We start from the raw sequence: 19,252 nt of genomic DNA, 5'->3' as shown, positions 1-19,252 counted from the left end.
CCTTAAAAGATTAAGTACATATTTCTAAGTGTTGTTCTAAATATCCAGATACTACATATGTAGACATTTAGCAAAAAAGACAAACATTAAACTTATTAAGCAATAAACTTACGATTTAGACTGATGCCCATTTGAGGTTTTAGAAGAAGGATTATATCTTTCTAGAATAAAAAGAAGGCAGAAATCAGCAACTAAACTAGAGCTATTTAGATTGTAAAATATCAAAATACCCTCAAGGAAATATAAGTCAAAATGACAAGATATAATTCTTCATTCATCAAATTTTAACACTTTAAAGTCCAATAATATGAGATACTAGTGGAAATAGACATGCTCATATGCTGTTGGTAGAACTATAAACTCATGCAATTCTTTTGGAGGACAATCTGATAATAACTAATCAATAATGTTAAATGCACATATCCACTGACTTAGCAATTATGATAAAAGAAATTTACCTTACACGTATATCTGGAGGAATACATAAATATAAACACACACATGGATGTTTATTATAGTACTAGAGAACCAGTGCACGAAATTCGTGCACGGGGGGGGGGGGCCCTCAGCCCAGTCTGCACCCTCTCCAATCTAGGACCCCTCTCACAATCCAGGATTGCTGGCTCCCAACTGCTCGCCTGCCTGCCTTCCTGACTGCCCCTAACCGCTTCTGCCTGGAAGCCTGGTCACCCCCTAACCACTCCCCTGACAGCCTGATAGATGCCTAACTGCTCCCCTGCCAGCCTGTTCCCTCCCAACTGCCCTCCCCTGTCTGCCATCTTGTGTCCACATGGGGGCAGCCATCTTGTGTGTTGGAGTGATGGTTAATTTGCATATTACTCTTTTATTAGATAGGATAGTTTGTAACAGCAAAATCTGGAAACAAATGTCCCTCAAGAAGGGACTAGTTAAATTATGGTACTTTCATACAATATAAACACAATTTTAATGCTAAAAGAATGAACTAGAGCTTTATACTGATACAAAAACAGCTCTAAAATAAATTAAGTGAACAACACAGGTAATAAAGAGTAGGTGCAGCTTATGATCCCATTTGCCAATAGTTAGCTTTGGGGAGAGACAATGGGGGTTGGGGGGGTGGAACTAAGAATGAGATATTCTTAAAAGGTTTTAAGAGAGAAAATGTAAATTCTCTCCTCTATTTTCTATATATTCACAATGTCGGGTCCCTTTTTCCTATAACTATAGCTTTAATGCTGAAGTAAGAAATAGATATATAAACTTTGTTAACATTAAAAGGGATAGTCCTCTAGTTTCGACTTTAAGATCACTAAAGGTAACACAATAAGTATCAAAAGTTCCATATTTTTAGCTCCCAAAATAGCTTATTACCAGTAATAAATCTATCTTACTTAAGAAGGTATTGCTCTTAACAAAGAGAATCTTAGTTTTGTTACAGAAGTATATAATGAAGCCTAGACATTTGCTACAGTTCCTGACCTTACCCTAACCTTACCACCAGCCATCAGATCTTGGGACCATGCTTGAATTCCCTAAGGCTATCTTCCTCTCAAGTTCCTCTGAGAGGCCAAGAGAGAGGAGGTGGAGGGGGATTGTGTAGCAGGCAGCAGACTTTCTTCCCAGACAAAATAAATAAATAAATAAAAATACAAATAGGAGAAGAGCCATTGTAAGCCACAGTGACCCCATGGAATTTTGCTATCATAGAACCAAGTATCTTCATGAAGAAGATGGAAAGACAGAATGGCTCTTGGTTTTATAAGATGTCAATCAAATTGAATTCATGAACTTTGTAGTTCAAGTACTTAATAATAAAAAGTTTTTATCTCCAATGATCCATAATTATTCATTTTTTAAGCATATCAAGAATCAGTTGAACCCATTACTAATCATCAGATGACAAAATTGGGATAAGATATGCAAAAAATTATTAAAGCAATATATGCTTGTGACCATGAGCAAGGAAAAGTTCAAGAAAACAAAAAGTAAAAGAAATACTTACTTTGTTCTCCAGGGCCAAAGTTGGACTGCTGAGTCTCCTATAATAAATGGGATATAAATTATATAGTAACATTATATGGAAAATTTTATTAGTGAAAAATGCTTCAAATTAAAATATTCAATTCCAGCTAATTCAATGAAAAAGTATGTTGAGTTCCCAAGAATACATAAAAGAAACACAAAAGAATTTAATGATTCCATCTGATCAGCCTCAGCAATTTCGTAGTCAATAATGAACTTTCCCAGAGCTTAATACAAAAAGCAACCTAATAGTGTTTCTTTATCATTCATTTCTTTTCAGCAGCATCCGTAGTACTCATATCCTAATTTAGAGGCCTGGAAAAGCAAATAATTTAAGATTCTTTATCTTAAGAAAGTGTTTAATTTTTTTCTTTTTAAAAAGGTAATGCCAAAAACTGTATACTAGGGTGAAAATAGCTGTACAACCTATACAATCTCAAAATATTACTACTTTTACAGACTAAAAAAACCCTACATGGTATTCCCATGTAATTTTACTCCCTTCCTCTCTGCTTCCAGAATCTTACAATTAGCAACTTGAAGAAACTGTCATATACTTATTTATATGCCCTATACTCACACAGTGCCCAGTACTCAGGAAGCACCAGTAAAAAGAAAGCCAAAATGTCACTATCATTGAAACACGAGTTTCCAAACTCAACTTTTACAATCAGAATAGCTGTCTCACATGTGTAAATTGTCCATTTTTCTAGGTTAAGTCTGGAGTACACCATATAGTACTGAAATCACATAAACATCCCTAAATGCCTATTTAAAATAAGCACAATTGCCCAGCCGGTGTGGCTAGGTGGTTGAGCATCAACCTATGAACCAAGAGATCACAGCTCAATTCCTGGTTGGAGCACATAGGTTGTGGGCTTGATCCCCAGTAGGGGGCATGTAGGAGGCAGCCGATCAATGATTCTTTCTTATCATTGATGTTTCTATCTCTCTCTCCACTTCCCTTCCTCTCTCTGAAATCAATAAAAACATAGCTTTAAAAAAATAAATTAAATAAGCACAATCTCCCTTTAATGGCATAATTATCTGTGAAAGAAAAATCCAAACTGTATGAAACCTAAAATATAGTTTTGCTATTAAAAAAAGTTAAAAACCTACATCTGTGGTCAACTGATATTCAAGAAGGGTACCAAGACCACCTAATGGTGAAAGAAGAATCTTTTCAACAAATGGTGCTGGGACAACTGAACAGTCATATGCAAAAGAATGAAGTAGGATGCTTACTTCAGATAATATTAAAAAAAAAAAAATTGAATCAAAGATCTAAATTTAAGCGCTAAAACTATAAAACTCTTAGAAGATAACTTTAAATCTTAATGACTTTAGATTTGGCAAAGAATTCTTACATATGATACCAAAAGCACAAGACACAAAACAAACAGATAAATTAGACTTCATCAAAATTAAGAACTTTTGTGCTTTAAAAGATACTATCAAAGTGCAAGACAACCCACAGAATGGGGAGAAAATATTTGCAAATTATATTATCTGATGAGACTGATATTTACAATATATAAAGAGCTCTTACCACACAATGGTAAAAATACAAATAATCTAACTCTCTTGGGTCCTCACTTCCAAAATGACCAAGAATAGAAGGAACAATAGTCATGCCAAAAAAAGCCACAGGCATGTGCAGCCTATTCATGGCACTAACTGCACTGATACATGCCTAAGGACCAGGCCATTACGAAGTTCCTCATTCATTTAGGATTGACTCAGTGGTTGAGAATCAACCTATGAACCAAGAGGTCACGGTTTGATTCCCAGTCAGGCCATATGCCCGAGTTGTGGGCTCGATCCCCAGTGTGGGGTGTGCAGGAAGCAGCTGATCAATGATTCTCTATCATTGATGTGCTATCTCTCTCTTCCTCTCTGAAATCAAATAAAAATATATTTTAAAAAGTAATTAAATTTAAAAGAAGTTAATCATTCAAAATATAGAGAGGCCATAGCTGTTAGGGACATTTCCAAAGCGAGTATCTTTGATGCCTATGTGCTTCCCAAGCTGTATGTAAAACTACATTACTGTGTGAATTGTGCCATTCATAGCAAGGTAGTCAGGAATCAGTCTCGTGAAACCTAGAAGAACCAAACACCCCCACACCGATTTAAAATTGCAAATGCTGCCCCATGACCTCCACCAAGGCCTATGTAAGGAGCTAAGCCCTTAAAGACTAAAAGAAAAGTTATCTGGAAAAAAATAAAATGGAAATTATATATATATATATTTTTAAAAAGACAACTGAATTGAAAAATGGGCAAAGGATCTAAATATACTATATATTTCTCCAAGGAAGATATACAGATGGCCAGTAAGCACATGAAAAGATGTTGTTTGATATCATTTTTCATCAGGAGAAATACAAAACAAACCCACAATGCAATAGATACCACTTCACACTCACTAGGATGACTAGAATCACAAAGACAGATAAGAAGTGTTGTCAAGGATATGGAGAAACTGAAAATCTAGTGGAAATGTAAAATGGTGTAGCTAGCTGCTTTGGGAAATATTCTGGTAGTTCCTTAAATGATTAAATATAGAGTTACCATTTAAGCAAGCAAAATGAAAACATGACCACACAAAAACTTGTACCCAAATGTTTACAGTAACATTATTCATAACAGCCAAAAGTTTGAAACAACTCAGATGTCCTTCAACTGATGAATGTATACAAACTGTGATATATATTATACAATAAAATATTATTTGGCCATAAAAAGGAATGAAGTACTGGTACATGCTACAACTTGGAAGAACCTTGAAAACATTTTGCTAGGTGAAAGAATCCAGGTGCAAAAGACCACATATGGTATAATTCCATTTACATGAAATGTCCAGAAAAGGAAAATCTCGAGATAGAGTAGATTAGTGCTTGTATAGGGCTGGCAGGGGACAGAAGAAAAGGAGGTAATAGCTAAAGAGTAGAGAATTTCTTTTTTGGGTGATGAAAATGTTCTGAAATTGTAGTGATGGTTGTAGCACATGTCTATAAATATACTCAAAACCATTTAATTATATACTTCAAATGGGTGAACTGCATGGTATGTGAATTATATCTCAATAAAGTTATCATAAAAACTTATAAATAAAGCAGTGTCCAGAAGGTCACTACTGTGAACTGTGTAAAAAATGAAAAGAATTGTCCAACCAGTGTGGCTAAGTGGTTGAGTGTTAACCTATGAACCAGGAGGTCACAGTTCAATTCGATTCCTAGTTAGGGTACAAGTCCAGGTTGTGGGCTTGGCTCTGGTGAGGTGCATGCAGGTGGCAGCTGATCTATGAGTCTTTCTTACCACTGATGTTTCTATCTCTCCCTCTCACTTCCTCTCTGAAATCAACAACAATACATTTTAAAAAATGAAAAGAATCCTCCATTCCCTTGAACTGCTAATTTACCTGGTAAGTTGTCTAAAAATTTATAGCCCAAGCTTTTAAGTAATTTCTGACTCCTTTCCCTCACATCCCACAATAGCTAGTTAGTCACCAAGTACTACTGGATTCTATATTCAAAACATCTACTAAATGTAACACTATCTCCTCTCCTTGCAAAGATTTCATTCAGGTCCTCATCTACAATGGCTACCTAATGGATCTACCTGACTCCAGTCTTTCTTCTTCTTCACTCAACTATAGCCTCTAGCTAACCTTTCTAAAGTTCAAGTCTTAGTATGTGACATCATACTCTCCTATTTTTCCTTTTTTTAAAAAATTGATGTAAGGGGCAGAGAGAAGGAGGAAGGGAGGGAGGAGGGGGGGAAAAAGGGTAGGGAGGGAGAACCTGTTGCTCCACCCATTCATGTATTCACTGGTGGATTCCTGCACCTGCCGTGACCAGGGATAGAACTCGCAACCCTGGCACATTGGGATGAGGTTCCACCGGATCTACTCAGCCAAGGCTCTTCTATTTTTCATACAGCCTCTAATGCAGGGGTGAGGAATCTATTCTTTGCCAAGGGCCATTTGGATATTTACTAGTATAACGTCATCTGCAGGCTATACTAAATTATCAACTTAAATATTAGCCTGCTATATTTGGTCAAACAATTACTTAACTCACCCCTAATGCCTTGGCAGGGCCAGATCAAATGATTTTGTGGGCCTTATATGGCCTGCAGGCAGGATGTTCCCCACCCCTGCTCTAAATGGATGAAACACAAACTCTTTGGCATGGCATTCACTCACATCTAAGTACTGGAAAAATAGAATGATAAGCAAAAACAAACAAGGGCCCTACCCGGTTTGGCTCAGTGGATAGAGCGTCGGCCTGCGGACTGAAGGGTCCCAGGTTCGATTCAGGTCAAGGGCATGTACCTTAGTTGCGGGTACATCCCCAGTAGGGAGTGTGCAAGAGGCAGCTGAATCGATGTTTCTCTCTCATCGATGTTTCTAACTCTTTAAACCTCTCCTTTCCTCTCTGTAAAAAATCAGTAAAATATAAAAAAAACAACAACAAACAAACAAGGGCCTTGTCCTCATGGAGCTTAACACCCATCTGAATAATGTCAATGACTATCTTTGCAACTACTCATGAAAATAAAGGTAAATTGGAAACTGTGATAAGTATAAGGAAGGGCGAATACAAACACAGGATTAGTTCACAAGGAAGAGTGGTGAGAAATGAGACTCAAGACCTGAGAAGCTGGATTATAAAGCTTGTAGATTTTACAGATCATATTAAAGATTTGTGTGTGTGCAGTTTTCTAATAAGCAGAAGAATTATACAATGACAAATGCATGCTGTGAAGATCAGTCTTGCTATTAAGAAGTGGAGAATAGCTTTGGAAAAACTAGAATGGAAGTAAAGATATTAGGAGATTACTCCAGTGGTTCAAGCAGATGATTACAACCAAGCTTTTTTGATCATGCACGCCCCATCACTAAGCAATTTTTTGCATTTTTATCTCCAAAATATGTACAGTTGGTCCTTGAATAACATGGGTTTGAACTACATGGGTCCACTTAACAGGCAGATTGAAAAAAATCCTCATATAAGGATCAACTTTATATTTTATTTATTATTAATTTTCTGACAAATATAACCAAAATATTGAAATTTTAAAGGGCTCAGAAAAAAAAGAATAAATATTATTTTAGGTTAAAATTATACTTACTAATGGCAATAATACTTTTCTTACACAAAGTAGTGCTTCAAAGGTGTAACACTAACAGTGGCTTATGGGGAGGGGGTGGAGGTAGGTAGGAAGGTAGAAGAGGATAAAAGGTGGATAAATGGTGATGAAAGGAGACCTGACTTTGGGTGGTGAACACACAATACAATGATGTATTTTAGAAACCCACACTTGAAACCTATATAATTTTATTAATCAATGTAACTCTAATAAGCATATTTTTAAATGGCTTATTTTGATGTTTGGCTTTATTGGATATTGCAAAGACACTGCTACACAAATAAAAGAATTGCAAAAGTAAAATAAAATAATTGCTATACTTACTAAGACATGATACCAAATTTCAATCCTATACCTTAATTATACAAAAGTTTCTATTGAAATTAAGCTAGTAGATTACCAATGTTCACTGATATAAATGTTTTTAGAGAAAATAAAAAGATTCCATTTTAATATTTTTAGCAAATAGGTTCAAAATCCACTGAAATTAGAAAATTATGTTTCCAAGTCTTAAAAGTTTGCACATATAAAGTCATCATAGTTTTTGTCAACAATAAAAATATACATTAACTAGAAGCCCGGTGCACAAAATTCGTGCACGGTGGTGTGTTTGTGTGTCCCTCAGCCCAGCCTGCACCCTCTCCAATCTGGGACTCCTTGAGGGATGTCCGACTGCCCGTTTAGGCCCGATCCCAGCCTGCCTGCCTGATTGCCCCTAACTGCTTTTGCCTGCCAGCCTGATCATCCCCTATCCATCCCCCTGCCAGCCTGATTGACACCTAACTGCTCCCCTGCCAGCCCGATTGCCCCTAACTTCCCTCCCCTGCCAGCCTGATCACCCCTAACTGCCCTCCCCCGCCAGCCAGGTCACACCTAACTGCCCTCTCCTGCAGGCCTGGTCCCCCGCAACTGCCCTCCCCTGCAGGCCTGGGTTCCCCCAAACTGTCCTCCCCTGCAGGCCTGGTCCCCCCAACCACCCTCCCCTGCAGGCCTGGTCCCCCGCAACTGCCCTCCCCTGCAGGCCTGGGTTCCCCCCAACTGCCCTCCCCTGAAGGCCTGGTCTCCCCCAAATGCCCTCCTCTACCAGCCTGGTCACCCCCAACTGCCCTCCTCTGCTGGCCTGATTGCCCACAACTGCCCTCCCCTGCAGGCCATCTTGTGGCGGGCATCTTGTGTCCACATGGGGGTGACCATCTTGTGTGTTGGTGTGACGGTCAATTTGCATAGTACTCTTTTATTAGATAGGAGGATGACATTCACTGTTAAAACATCATCTCTGTCCTAACCAGTTTGGCTCAGTGGATAGAGTGTCGGCCTGTGGACTGAAGGGTCCCAGGTTCGATTCTAGTCAAGAGCATGTACCTTGGCTGCAGGCACATCCCCAGTAGGGGGTGTGCAGGAGGCAGCTGATTGATGTTTCTCTCTCATCTGATGTTTCGAACTCTCTATCCCTCCCCCTTCCTCTCTGTAAAAAAATCAATAAAATATATTTTTAAAAATATCTCTACCGTGAAAGGACTGGAGGGTTTAAGTTATTATTTTTTAAAAATGTTATGAAAAGATTTAGCCGAAACCGGTTTGGCTCAGTGGATAGAGCGTCGGCCTGCGGACTCAAGGGTCCCGGGTTCGATTCCGGTCAAGGGCATGTACCTGGGTTGCGGGCACATCCCCAGTGGGGGGCGTGCAGGAGGCAGCTGATCGATGTCTCTCTCTCATCGATGTTTCTAGCTCTCTATCCCTCTCTCTTCCTCTCTGTTAAAAATCAATAAAATATATTAAAAAAAAAAAGATTTAGCATATTTGGGACTTGTGTGTGAGGGAAAGAGGAGAAAGAAGGGGGTAAAAAGAGTAGGGGGAGAGAGGGAGAGAAGGGGGGAGGGAGGGAGGGAGGGAGGGAGGGAGGGAGAGAGAGAGAGAGAGAGAGAGAGAGAGAGAGAGAGAGAGAGAGAGAGAGACTCATTTTTAAGTGAGATAACTAGGGTAAAAAATAACCAGTGAACTTCTTCCTCTTCTAAAAGATATTCAGGAATGTCACATAGATTCTCCATGAAAAAATGAGACAGGAGTGGCGAGTAAGGAAAATAAATTATATTTTAGGATTTGTTTTTCTGACACACACACACACATACATATTGATTTCAGAGAGGAAAGGAGAGAGAGAGAGATAGAAACATTAATGATGAGAGAAAATCATTGACCAGCTGCCACTTGCACGGCCCCTACTGGGGATCAATCCTGCAACCTGAGCATGTGCCAAGACCAGCAATGAACAGTGACCTCCTGGTTCATAGGTGGATGCTAAATCTCTAAGCCATGCTGGCCGGGCTATTTTTCTGTTTTATCTTTCCTTGAGTGGTGCACAAAAAAGTACCTGGCTCTTCAAATATTTTATAACTGAAAAAGAATCTAACAAATATCATAAAGAGACTACCATAAGCACCTGTATTGCCATCCATTACAGCTAACTGTATACTGCATAATTTATTTCAATATATGTGTCCTGAAGCTTCAGCTCTGCTTTTTAAGCTTGTTTCAGTAAGTTTCCTGACAAAGAAATGCATTTTAGTATGTTCTGTTTTCTCTCCGAACATGATTTCAGTCATTTTCACAGAAGCAGAAAGACCAAATTTTTGGACAAAGGTATAGAACATTGAGGGCAACCTCAAAAGAGGTTTTAATAAAATGTTACTATATTTTGATGTATGATTAAGAATGGAACTGAATTATCACATAACTCAAAATATCACTGAGTATAAATTGTGATGCTTGCATAATTTCATTACATAATTTCAAAGGACATTATACACAAAAAGCCAGGTTAAAGATATAAATGCATATTCAAACTATTATTGATAATGTAGGTCTGTTTATGGCATACTTGTTTCTGCTTTGTACCATGCAGATAAAAAGTTCATAGTAGGAGAAAGAAAATAAAAACACTGCCATTTTCTTGTTTGCTCAAAAATGCATTTTAGTGTTATTTTCACTCAGTAGTTTCACTATAGGTATTTTTAAGCCACACGTGCATTAGTGAAGATTGTCAAATTAAGACCAGTTAATATACTTTGTAAATAATCTTAACCAAGCCACACTTAAAATTGCAATATGCCACAGCTAAGAGCAAATGAATGTGAGTAATTCTATCAACTTTTCCATATTGAGAAGACCTAAACTCTTGGAATACCTCACATGCCAGAAATAACACAACACATACTAAACTTTGTGAGTTGCAGATAAAACATTATTTAGGAAAAAAATTATAACACTGAAAGTGTATATTAGAAAGTGACAAAGAGCTTAAATCAATGACATTAGTTTCTGCTTTAAGAATTTTTTTTAAATAGAGCACACTGAACCAAAAGAAAACAAAAGAAAAAGGTGATCAAGATCAGAGTGGAAATCAATGCAATAAAAGAGAAAAACAATGGAGATAAAAAATTAAAGTTTTTAAAGATCTATAAAACTGACAAATTCCTGGCCAGAGGAAAAAGAGAGAAGAAATAAATTACAAATAACCAGAATAAGAAATATAAAAAGTATAAGGGAATATTATAAAAATCTACACCAATAAATTTGATATCTTTGACAATCAGTAGATAAAATGGACAAATTCCTTGAAAGACACAAACTACCAAAGCACATTCAAGGAGAAGTAGATTTCATGACTAGCTCTACATCTATCAAATAAACGTCATTTTTACTCAAAAACTGTCCTACAAAGAAAGCTCAACAGCCAGAGGGTTTCACTGGTGAATTTTAATAAATGTTTAAGGAAGAAATAATATCAATTTTATGCAAACTTCCAGAAAATTGAGGAGAAAGTTACGTCCCAACTCACTCTATCAGGTCAGAATTACTCTGATACCAAAACCAGGCACAGACTACAACAAATTACAGACCAATATCCCTCAGGAATATAGATAGAAAAAATCTTTTTAAAAAAGTTTTTGAAAATCAAATTTAAAACTACATAAGGCAGAGTGAAGTTTTTTAACCAGAAATGTAATATTGATTTAAAATTTTTAAATAAACTGAGGTAGCTCACATGTTACAGATCAAAAATGGGAAAATCCTCCCCTAGCTGGTTTGGCTCAGTGGATAGAGCGTTGACCTGTGGACTAAAGGGTCCCAGATTCGATTTCGGTGAAGGGCACATGCCCAAGTTGCGGGCTGGATCCCCAGTGGGGAGCGTGCAGGAGGCAGCCAATCAATGATTTTCTCTCATCATTAATGTTTCTATCTCTCTCTCCCTCTTCCTTCCTCTCTGAAATTAATAAAAATATATTTTTAAAAAATGGGAAAATCCTTTTACATCAATAGATTCAACAAAACATCCAACAAACTTCAAAATTCATTCTTTTTAAAAAAATAAGTTTTATTGATTTTCAAGAGAGAGGAAGGAGAGGGATACACAGAAACATCCATGACAGAGAATCATCTATCGGCTGCCTCTTGCATGCCCCCTACTGGGGATCAAGCCGGAACCTGGGCATGTGCCCCGACCAGGAATCAATAATTCAACAAAGAACAGGTGTTGGTAAGAATGTGGAGAAAAGGGAACCCTCATGCACTGTTGGTGGGAATGCAGATTCATACAGCCACTATGAGAAATAGTATCAAAAAAATTCCTAAAAATTTTTTTAAATGGGACTGTCTTATGACCCAGCAATTCCACTTCTGGGTATATATCTGAAGAAACCAAAACACTAACTGGAAAGAATATATGTACCCCTATGTTCACTACAGTTTTATTTACAGCCAAGATATGAAAGCAACCCAAGTGCCCATCAATAGATAAGTGGATATAAAAGCTGTGGTACATATATAACAATGGAATATTACTCAGGCATAAGAAAGAATGAAATCTTACCATTTGTGAGAGCATGGATGGACCCAGAGGGCATTATGCTAAGTGAAATAAGTCAGACATTGAAAGACAAATACATTGAAAGACTTGAAGTACAATATGGTAGTTACAAAACAGTCATGAGGATGTAAAGTACAGCATAGGGAATACAGTCAATAATACTGTAATAACTACGTAGATGGGCATATGAAATATCGGGGATCACTTTGTAAAGTGTCTGATTGTCTAACCACTATGATGTACATCTAAAACTAATATAAAATAATACTGAATATAAACTACAATTGAAAAATAAAAAAGGAAAATAAAAATATTTTTTTTAAATAGGAAATAATGTATTGTGGGGTTTATGACATATAATTAAGTAGCATGTATGATAAAAGCACAGGTAATAAAAGGAGGAAATTGAAGTTATACTGTTGTAAGGCATTAAGCTATATGTGAAATGATGCATTACTGAAAAGTAATTGTGGGTAATGCAGCCTAGGGTATTCCATTAAAAGTAATTGTGATATGGTAAACCCTAGAGCAATCACACAAAACAGTTCTGGAAGGCTCACACTTTCTGATTTCAATCTTACTACAAAGATGTAGTAATCAAGGCAATAGTATTGGCATAAAGATAGACAAACAGATCAATGAAACAAAATTAAGAGTCTACAAAACACACTTACATTATGGTCAACTGATTATCCACAAGGGTGTCAAGGTAATTCAGTGGGGAAAGAATAGTCTTTTTAACAAATGGTGGAGAGACAACTGGATGGACCCATGTAAAAGAATGTAGTTGGACCCCTGACACTAAACACAAAAATTAACTTAAAATGGATCAAAGACCTAAATGTAAGATTTAAAACTATAAAACTCTTAGAAGAAAATAGGTGTAAATATATCCCAAAGCATGGGAGAAAAATTCTGCAAATCATACATATGATAAGGGAACGCACTCTAAAATATATAAAGAAAAAAATTAAATAAATACGTATATAAAGAACTCCTACAACTTAATAATAAAAAGACAACCCAATTTAAAAATCAGCAAAATATCTGGATACATCTCCAAATAATATATACAAAGGGCAATAAGGCCATGAAAAGATTCTCAGCATCATTAACCATTAGAGAAATATCAAAACCACAGTGACATACCAAGTCACACCTACTAAAATAGCTATAATCAAAAAGAAAGATAGTAACAAGCTAGCTAGCCAGGATGTGGAGAAATTCAAACTCTCATCAACAGCTGGTGGGTTATGTAAAATGGACCAGCCACTTTGGAAAATTACCAGACAGTTCCGCATATATTAAACACAGAGTTACCATATGACCTAGCATTTCCACTCCTGGGTATATAAACAAGGGAATTAAAAACATATGTTTACACAAATATTTACAGCAGCATTTGCCTTAATAGCAAAAAACTGAAAATAACCCAAATGTCAATCAATTGAACAGTTAAACAAAATATGATATATCCATACAATAAAATATATTCAGCCACGCCCTGACCGGTTTGGCTCAGTGGATAGAGCGTCGGCCTGCGGACTGAAGGGTCCCAGGTTCGATTCCGGTCAAGGGCATGTACCTTGGTTGCGGGCACATCCCCAGTGGGAGGTGTGCAAGAGGAAGCTGATCGATGTTTCTCTCCCATCGATGTTTCTAACTCTCTATCCCTCTTCCTTCCTCTAACAAATCAATAAAATATATTTAAAAAATATATATATATTCAGCCATAAAAAGAATGAAGTACTGATTCATGCTATAACATACATGAACCTTGAAAACATCATGCGCAGTGAAAGATCCAGTCACAAGACTATATATTGTATGATTTCATTTACATAAAATACCCAGAATAGATGAATCTATTGAACTATAATTTAAGATTAGCGGCTGCCTAGGGTTGGGGGGATGAGGAATGGTTGGAGGATATAGAAGGGTAACTGCTAACTCCCTTTAGCAGGGTTTCTTTTTGGGGTGATGAAAATGTTCTGAAGTAATTGTCTTGATGGTTACACAACTCTGAATATACTAAAAACCAGTGAATAGTACATTTTAAATGGATGAACTGTCCCGCTGCAGTGGCTCAGTTGTTGAGCATCAACCTATGAATCAGAAGGTCACTTTTTGATTCTGGGTTAGGGCACATGCCCAGATTGCAGGCTTGATCCCCAGTAGGGGGTGTGCAGGAGGCAGGCGATCAATGATTCTCATCATTGATGTTTTTATCTCTCCCTCTCCCTTCCTCTCTGAAACCAATAAAAATATATTTAAACTAGAGGCTCGATGCATGAAATTCATGCACTGGGGGGGGGGGTGTCCCTCAACCAGTCCTGAGTCCTCTCGCAGTCCGGGAGCCCTCAGGGGATGTCCGTCAGTCAAACATCCTTAGCACTGCTGCCGAGGCGGGAGAGGCTCCCACCACCGCCACTGTGCTCGCCAGCCATGAGCCTGGCTTCTGGCTGAGCAGTGCTCCCGCTGTGGGAGCACACTGACTACCAGGGGGGCAGCTCCTGCATTGAGCCCCCTGGTGGTCAGTGCACTTCATAGTGACTGGTTGTTCTGCTGTTTGGTTGATTTACATATTAGCCTTTTATTATATAGGATGGATGAACTAAATGGCATGTATATTACATCTCAATAAAACTGTTATCCTCAAAAAAAAGAAAAAGTAGGTATTAACTATAATTATGGACTTATATTCAAATCTTCTAATAAACTCAAGCTGAATTTTACAAATTAAAAGAGGCATAGCTATTAAATAACACAAGAGATAGAATAAAGAAAGCTGTAGTATCTAAGTATATGAATATCAAAGTTGACTTTGAAACAAGCATTAATACCAGATATAAAGAGGGACATTTCATAATGTAAAAAAGGGATCAATTCATCAGAAAGACACAGCAATTCTAAATGTTATGTACTAATTAACAAAGCTGCAAAATACATGAACTAAAAACAGACAAAATGGAAAGAGGAAACAGATCAGCAAATACTGATGAAGATGTCAACACTCTCCTTTCAGTAATTGAAAGAGTAGACAGTAGTTAAATATATATTACTTCACTCGCAACCAACTTTATCTAACTGATATATATAACCATATTGTATCTAGTGCACATGAAACAGTCACCAAGAGAGATCATATAATAGGCCATAAACATTTAAATTTAAAAGGACTGAAATTATACAGCACACACTGTCTGAAAAGAATGTAAGTAAATTAGAAATCAATGAACAAAATGATATCTGGAAAATCCTTAAATATTTGAAAATAAAATCACATATTTCTGAATAACCCATGGATCAGAAAAGTCACACAGGAAATATTCTGCACTGAATAATTAAAACATAATATATCATAATTTGTGAGATACAACTAAAGCAGGGCTTAAAGGAAAATTGGTAGTTTTAAATACTTAAAACAAGAAATGTTTACAATTTATGATCTAAGTTTCCACCTTAAGAAGTTAGAAGTGGCTCTCCCTCCTGGAGCATGCCCTTCCCCCGCCCCCCCAGGCATGTTACCATTACCTTCCTCACTCTCAAACTCCAAGGGCCCTGCCTTTACTTCCATAATTCGTCTCCTAAGCCCATTTCTTCTAGAAATTACATCTTCTACCTCGGCGATTTACCAAACAAATGTTCTCTTACAGTTTGGGTCTTGGCTCTGAACTCTTTCCTAGTCAGAACTCAAGTACCAAGGTTGCTGAACCCAGGTTTGGTCTGACCCCACCGGTTCCTGTAGCTCTGCACATAACATAATGGTGTCTCTACTTGGATTGTTCTTAGAGTGACTCAGATGGTTTCATCACTGTTGTATTTTAGCTCCAGGCCCAGATAAGCAACAAAACCAGCCACTGCTAACTGTTAGGACCAGCTACTTTGAATAATTAATTACCTCGTGACCTGGTGGCAGCCAACCAATCAGTGGAGACCACAACCCTGTAAGTTCACACTGGAAAGCTGCTGAATAGTCTATTAAGATCTTCCCTTGGGACTTCCTATAAAATCTCCAAACTTAAAACCTTTAGGAGGAGGACCCAGTGAGCTCTCTTACACCCTTCTTCACCCTCTCCCAGGCGTGTTACCATTAGCTTACTCACTCCCAAGCACTAAGGGCCCTTTTACCTCCATAACTCATTTTCCAAGCCTATTTCTCCTAGAAATTACTTTTTTTACCTCTGTGATTTACCAAAAAAAGTCCTCTTAAAAAAAAAAAAGTTAAAAGAAAAGCAAATAAAACCCATTATAAGTAGGAAGAATCACCATAAAAGCAAAATGAAAGAAATAGAAAACTGACAGAACCTAAGATGATTCTTGGAAATGATTGATAAAACTGATAAACCTCTAGCTAGAATGATCAAAGAAAACAGAAAGGGAGAAAATACAAATCACTAATATCAGGGGAGAAAAGGACTTCACTACAGATCCCATAGAGTCCAGGGGTGGGCAAACTTTTTGACTCGAGGGCCACAATGGGTTCTTAAACTGGACCGGAGGGCCGGAACAAAAGCATGGATGGAGTGTTTGTGTGAACTAATATAAATTCAAAGTAAAGGAGCGGAGGGGAGAGCAAGAGAACCCTCCGCTCTTTCGGCTCTGTGGGCCGGACAGAACAGCCGAACGGGCCGGATCCAGCCCGCGGGCCATAGTTTGCCCACGGCTGCCATAGACACTTAAAGAATAAGTACACATCTATCTATATATATAAAACCCTAATATGCAAATAGACTGAATGGCAGAACAACCGAACAACCAGTGGCTATGACGTGCGCTGACCACTAGGGGGCACGCACGGAACATGGCGGGCATTGGCCGTGGGGGGATGGTGGAGCATGTGGGCGGGGGCACCAGACCAAGGTTTGGCGCCAGTTGCTGTCATCAGGGCAAACCTCTGGTGGTTAGTGAAAATTCTTTGCTCCCACGCACCACAGTCCCACCTGGCGCTTCCACCTGCTGCGGTGCCTGCCCCGCTTGCACCTGCAGCTGGCGCCGGAGCCGCTGCTCACACCCACTGCCAGCGACTGGCGCTGGTCCCAATTGCTCGGCAATGTCAGTGGGTGCGAGCAGCGGCTGCCACTCCAATTGCCCCTGAGGGCTTCTCCACTTCCCCCTGCTCCTGAGGGGCAGCAGCTGCTGCTCACACCCGCTGAGGGCACTGGCCCTGCTTGCACCCGCTGTTGGCGCTGACCCCAATTGCTCTGCACTGTCAGTGGGTACAAGTGGAGCGGCACGGCACTGTCAGCGTGCGGGAGCGGGGCTGCTGGCAGACAGGGGGCCGGGGACCGCAGTGGGAGGTGACGGGCAGGGGTGTGGAGTATAAGCTGAGACCTACCCCTGTGCCCACCACAGCCTCAAGGCCCACAGTTCCTTTCAAGGTGCACGAATTTGTGCACTGGGCCCCTAGTTATAAATAAATCTATGTCAATAAATTTGACTACTTAGATAAAATAAAATTACCAAAACTCACATAAGGAAAAAAATCTGAATAGTTTTATATCTAATTAAAAAATTGAATTTGTAATTTGCAAACTTCCAATAAAGAACTCTCCAGGTCTAGATAGTGTACTGTTAAACTATATTAAACATTCAAGGAAGAATTAATAAAATTCCAAAATCTATTTAAGTAAAGATAAGGGAGTACTTTCTTGCTCCTTTTGGGAAGCCAGTACTACCATGATACCAAAACCAAAGACATTATAAGAAAAAAAAAACTACAAACACCTCTAACCTTGCCACCACCACCACCACACACATAAAAGACAAATGATTTGAACTGACACTTAAAAAAAAAAGAAAGAATGTTAATTCACTCACGAAAAGAAGTTCAACACCATTCGTCATCAGGGTAATACAAATTAAAACAAAAAAAAGATATCTCTACATGTACAGTAAAATGGTTAAAACTAAACAGACTGCCAATACCAAATGTAGGCAAGGATGGAGAACAAAAACTACCATACACTGCTGGGGGATGGATGTGGGGGAAAATAGGAGTGTGATACAATCACTTTTGAAAATAGTTTTCAGTTTAGTATTAATTTAACATGCAATCAACATATGACCCAATATTTAGCCATACAAAGATCTATAAATGAATGTTTACTAGTATACTTAATTCTTAATAGCCCAAATCTGGAAAATATTCAATTGTTTACCAAGAAGTGAATGGATAAGTTTTAGTATTTTCATACAACAGAAATAAAAGGAAGTCAAAAATAAAAAGGAACAAATCACTGATATATTCAAGAGCATGGAAGCATTCCAAAAGTATATGCTGAACAAAAGTAAGTAACCCTATATACAAAATAAGTAAACAATGAATGGATTCCATTTATATGAAATTCTAGAAAACGGCAAAACTTATCTATAATTACATAAAACAAATCATCAATTGTGTGGGGCCAGTTATAGGAGTGAGGTGGACTGCAAAGGGACATGAGGGAACTTTGGGGGTGATGGAAATGTTCTAATTATTTTTGTTAAATATACTTTTATCAATTTCAGAGATGAAGGAAGAAAAAGAGGAGATAAAACTTCAGTGATGAGAGAGAATCATCGATTGGTTGCCACCTGGAAGACCCCACTGAGGATGGAGCCCAAAACCCAGGCATGTGCCCCAACCAGAATCAAACTGGGACCTCCCGGTTCATGAGTCTATGTTCAACCACTGAGTCACACAAGCTAGGCTAATTCTTGATTAGGGTGGTGGTTACAAAGGTGCATACACCTATCAAAACTCAAACTGTATATTAAATACATGTGCAAATTTTTATGTAAAAGTTGATTTAAAAAGTAAAAGACTGGCCCTAGCCAGTCTTACTCAGTGGAGAGAGCATCAGTCTGTGGACTGAAGGGTCCCGGGTTCAATTCCGGTCAAGGGCACATGGCCGGGTTGCAGGCTCAGTCCCTGGTGAGGGGTGTGCAGAAGGCAGCCAATCAATGATTCTCTCTCATCATTGATGTTTCTATCTCTCTCTCCCTCTCCTTTTCTCTCTGAAATCAATCAATCAGCATCCTAATATATAAAAAAACAGGGTCCGTAACGACCGAAGGCTCGACCAAAACACCAGAAGTCAGTCCTGTAGTCAGTGTAGGGTTACCGTGGCGACCCAGCACTGACTGCCGCTGCAGGCGCAGTGACCCAGCAATGACTGCTGAGGCGGCTGCAGATCAGGCCCGGAGAGAGAACCGGAGAGAGAGGCAGGGTCTGATCCACAG

At 38.5% G+C, this 19,252-nt stretch overlaps 2 protein-coding genes across 3 annotated transcripts in view; one reads left to right on the top strand and one right to left on the bottom strand.

Annotated features, from left to right (window-relative positions):
• The window catches only part of AFF4 (ALF transcription elongation factor 4), an 84,515-nt gene that overhangs the window by 27,778 nt on the left and 37,485 nt on the right, over positions 1-19,252 (bottom strand). For both annotated transcript variants that reach the window (XM_080672397.1, XM_080672398.1), the window contains 2 exons: positions 1,985-2,021; positions 113-161 (listed from right to left, as the gene is read on the bottom strand). In XM_080672397.1, coding sequence (XP_080528523.1) covers positions 113-161; positions 1,985-2,021 — 86 coding nt within the window. The remainder of the gene's footprint in view (positions 1-112; positions 162-1,984; positions 2,022-19,252) is intronic.
• Positions 3,608-4,111, top strand: LOC308250567 (putative ribosomal protein eS26-like; the record flags this gene model as incomplete). Its single annotated transcript, XM_080673270.1, has 2 exons — positions 3,608-3,708; positions 3,970-4,111. 2 exons carry the CDS (start codon positions 3,608-3,610, stop codon positions 4,109-4,111), a joined length of 243 nt encoding a protein of 80 aa, XP_080529396.1.

This window comes from Plecotus auritus (assembly GCF_963455305.1).
Source record: "Plecotus auritus genome assembly, chromosome: 6".
NCBI lineage: Eukaryota > Metazoa > Chordata > Mammalia > Chiroptera > Vespertilionidae > Plecotus > Plecotus auritus.
The sequence above is the reverse complement of the archived record's forward strand: the minus strand, read 5'-3'. Positions and strand labels throughout refer to the sequence as shown.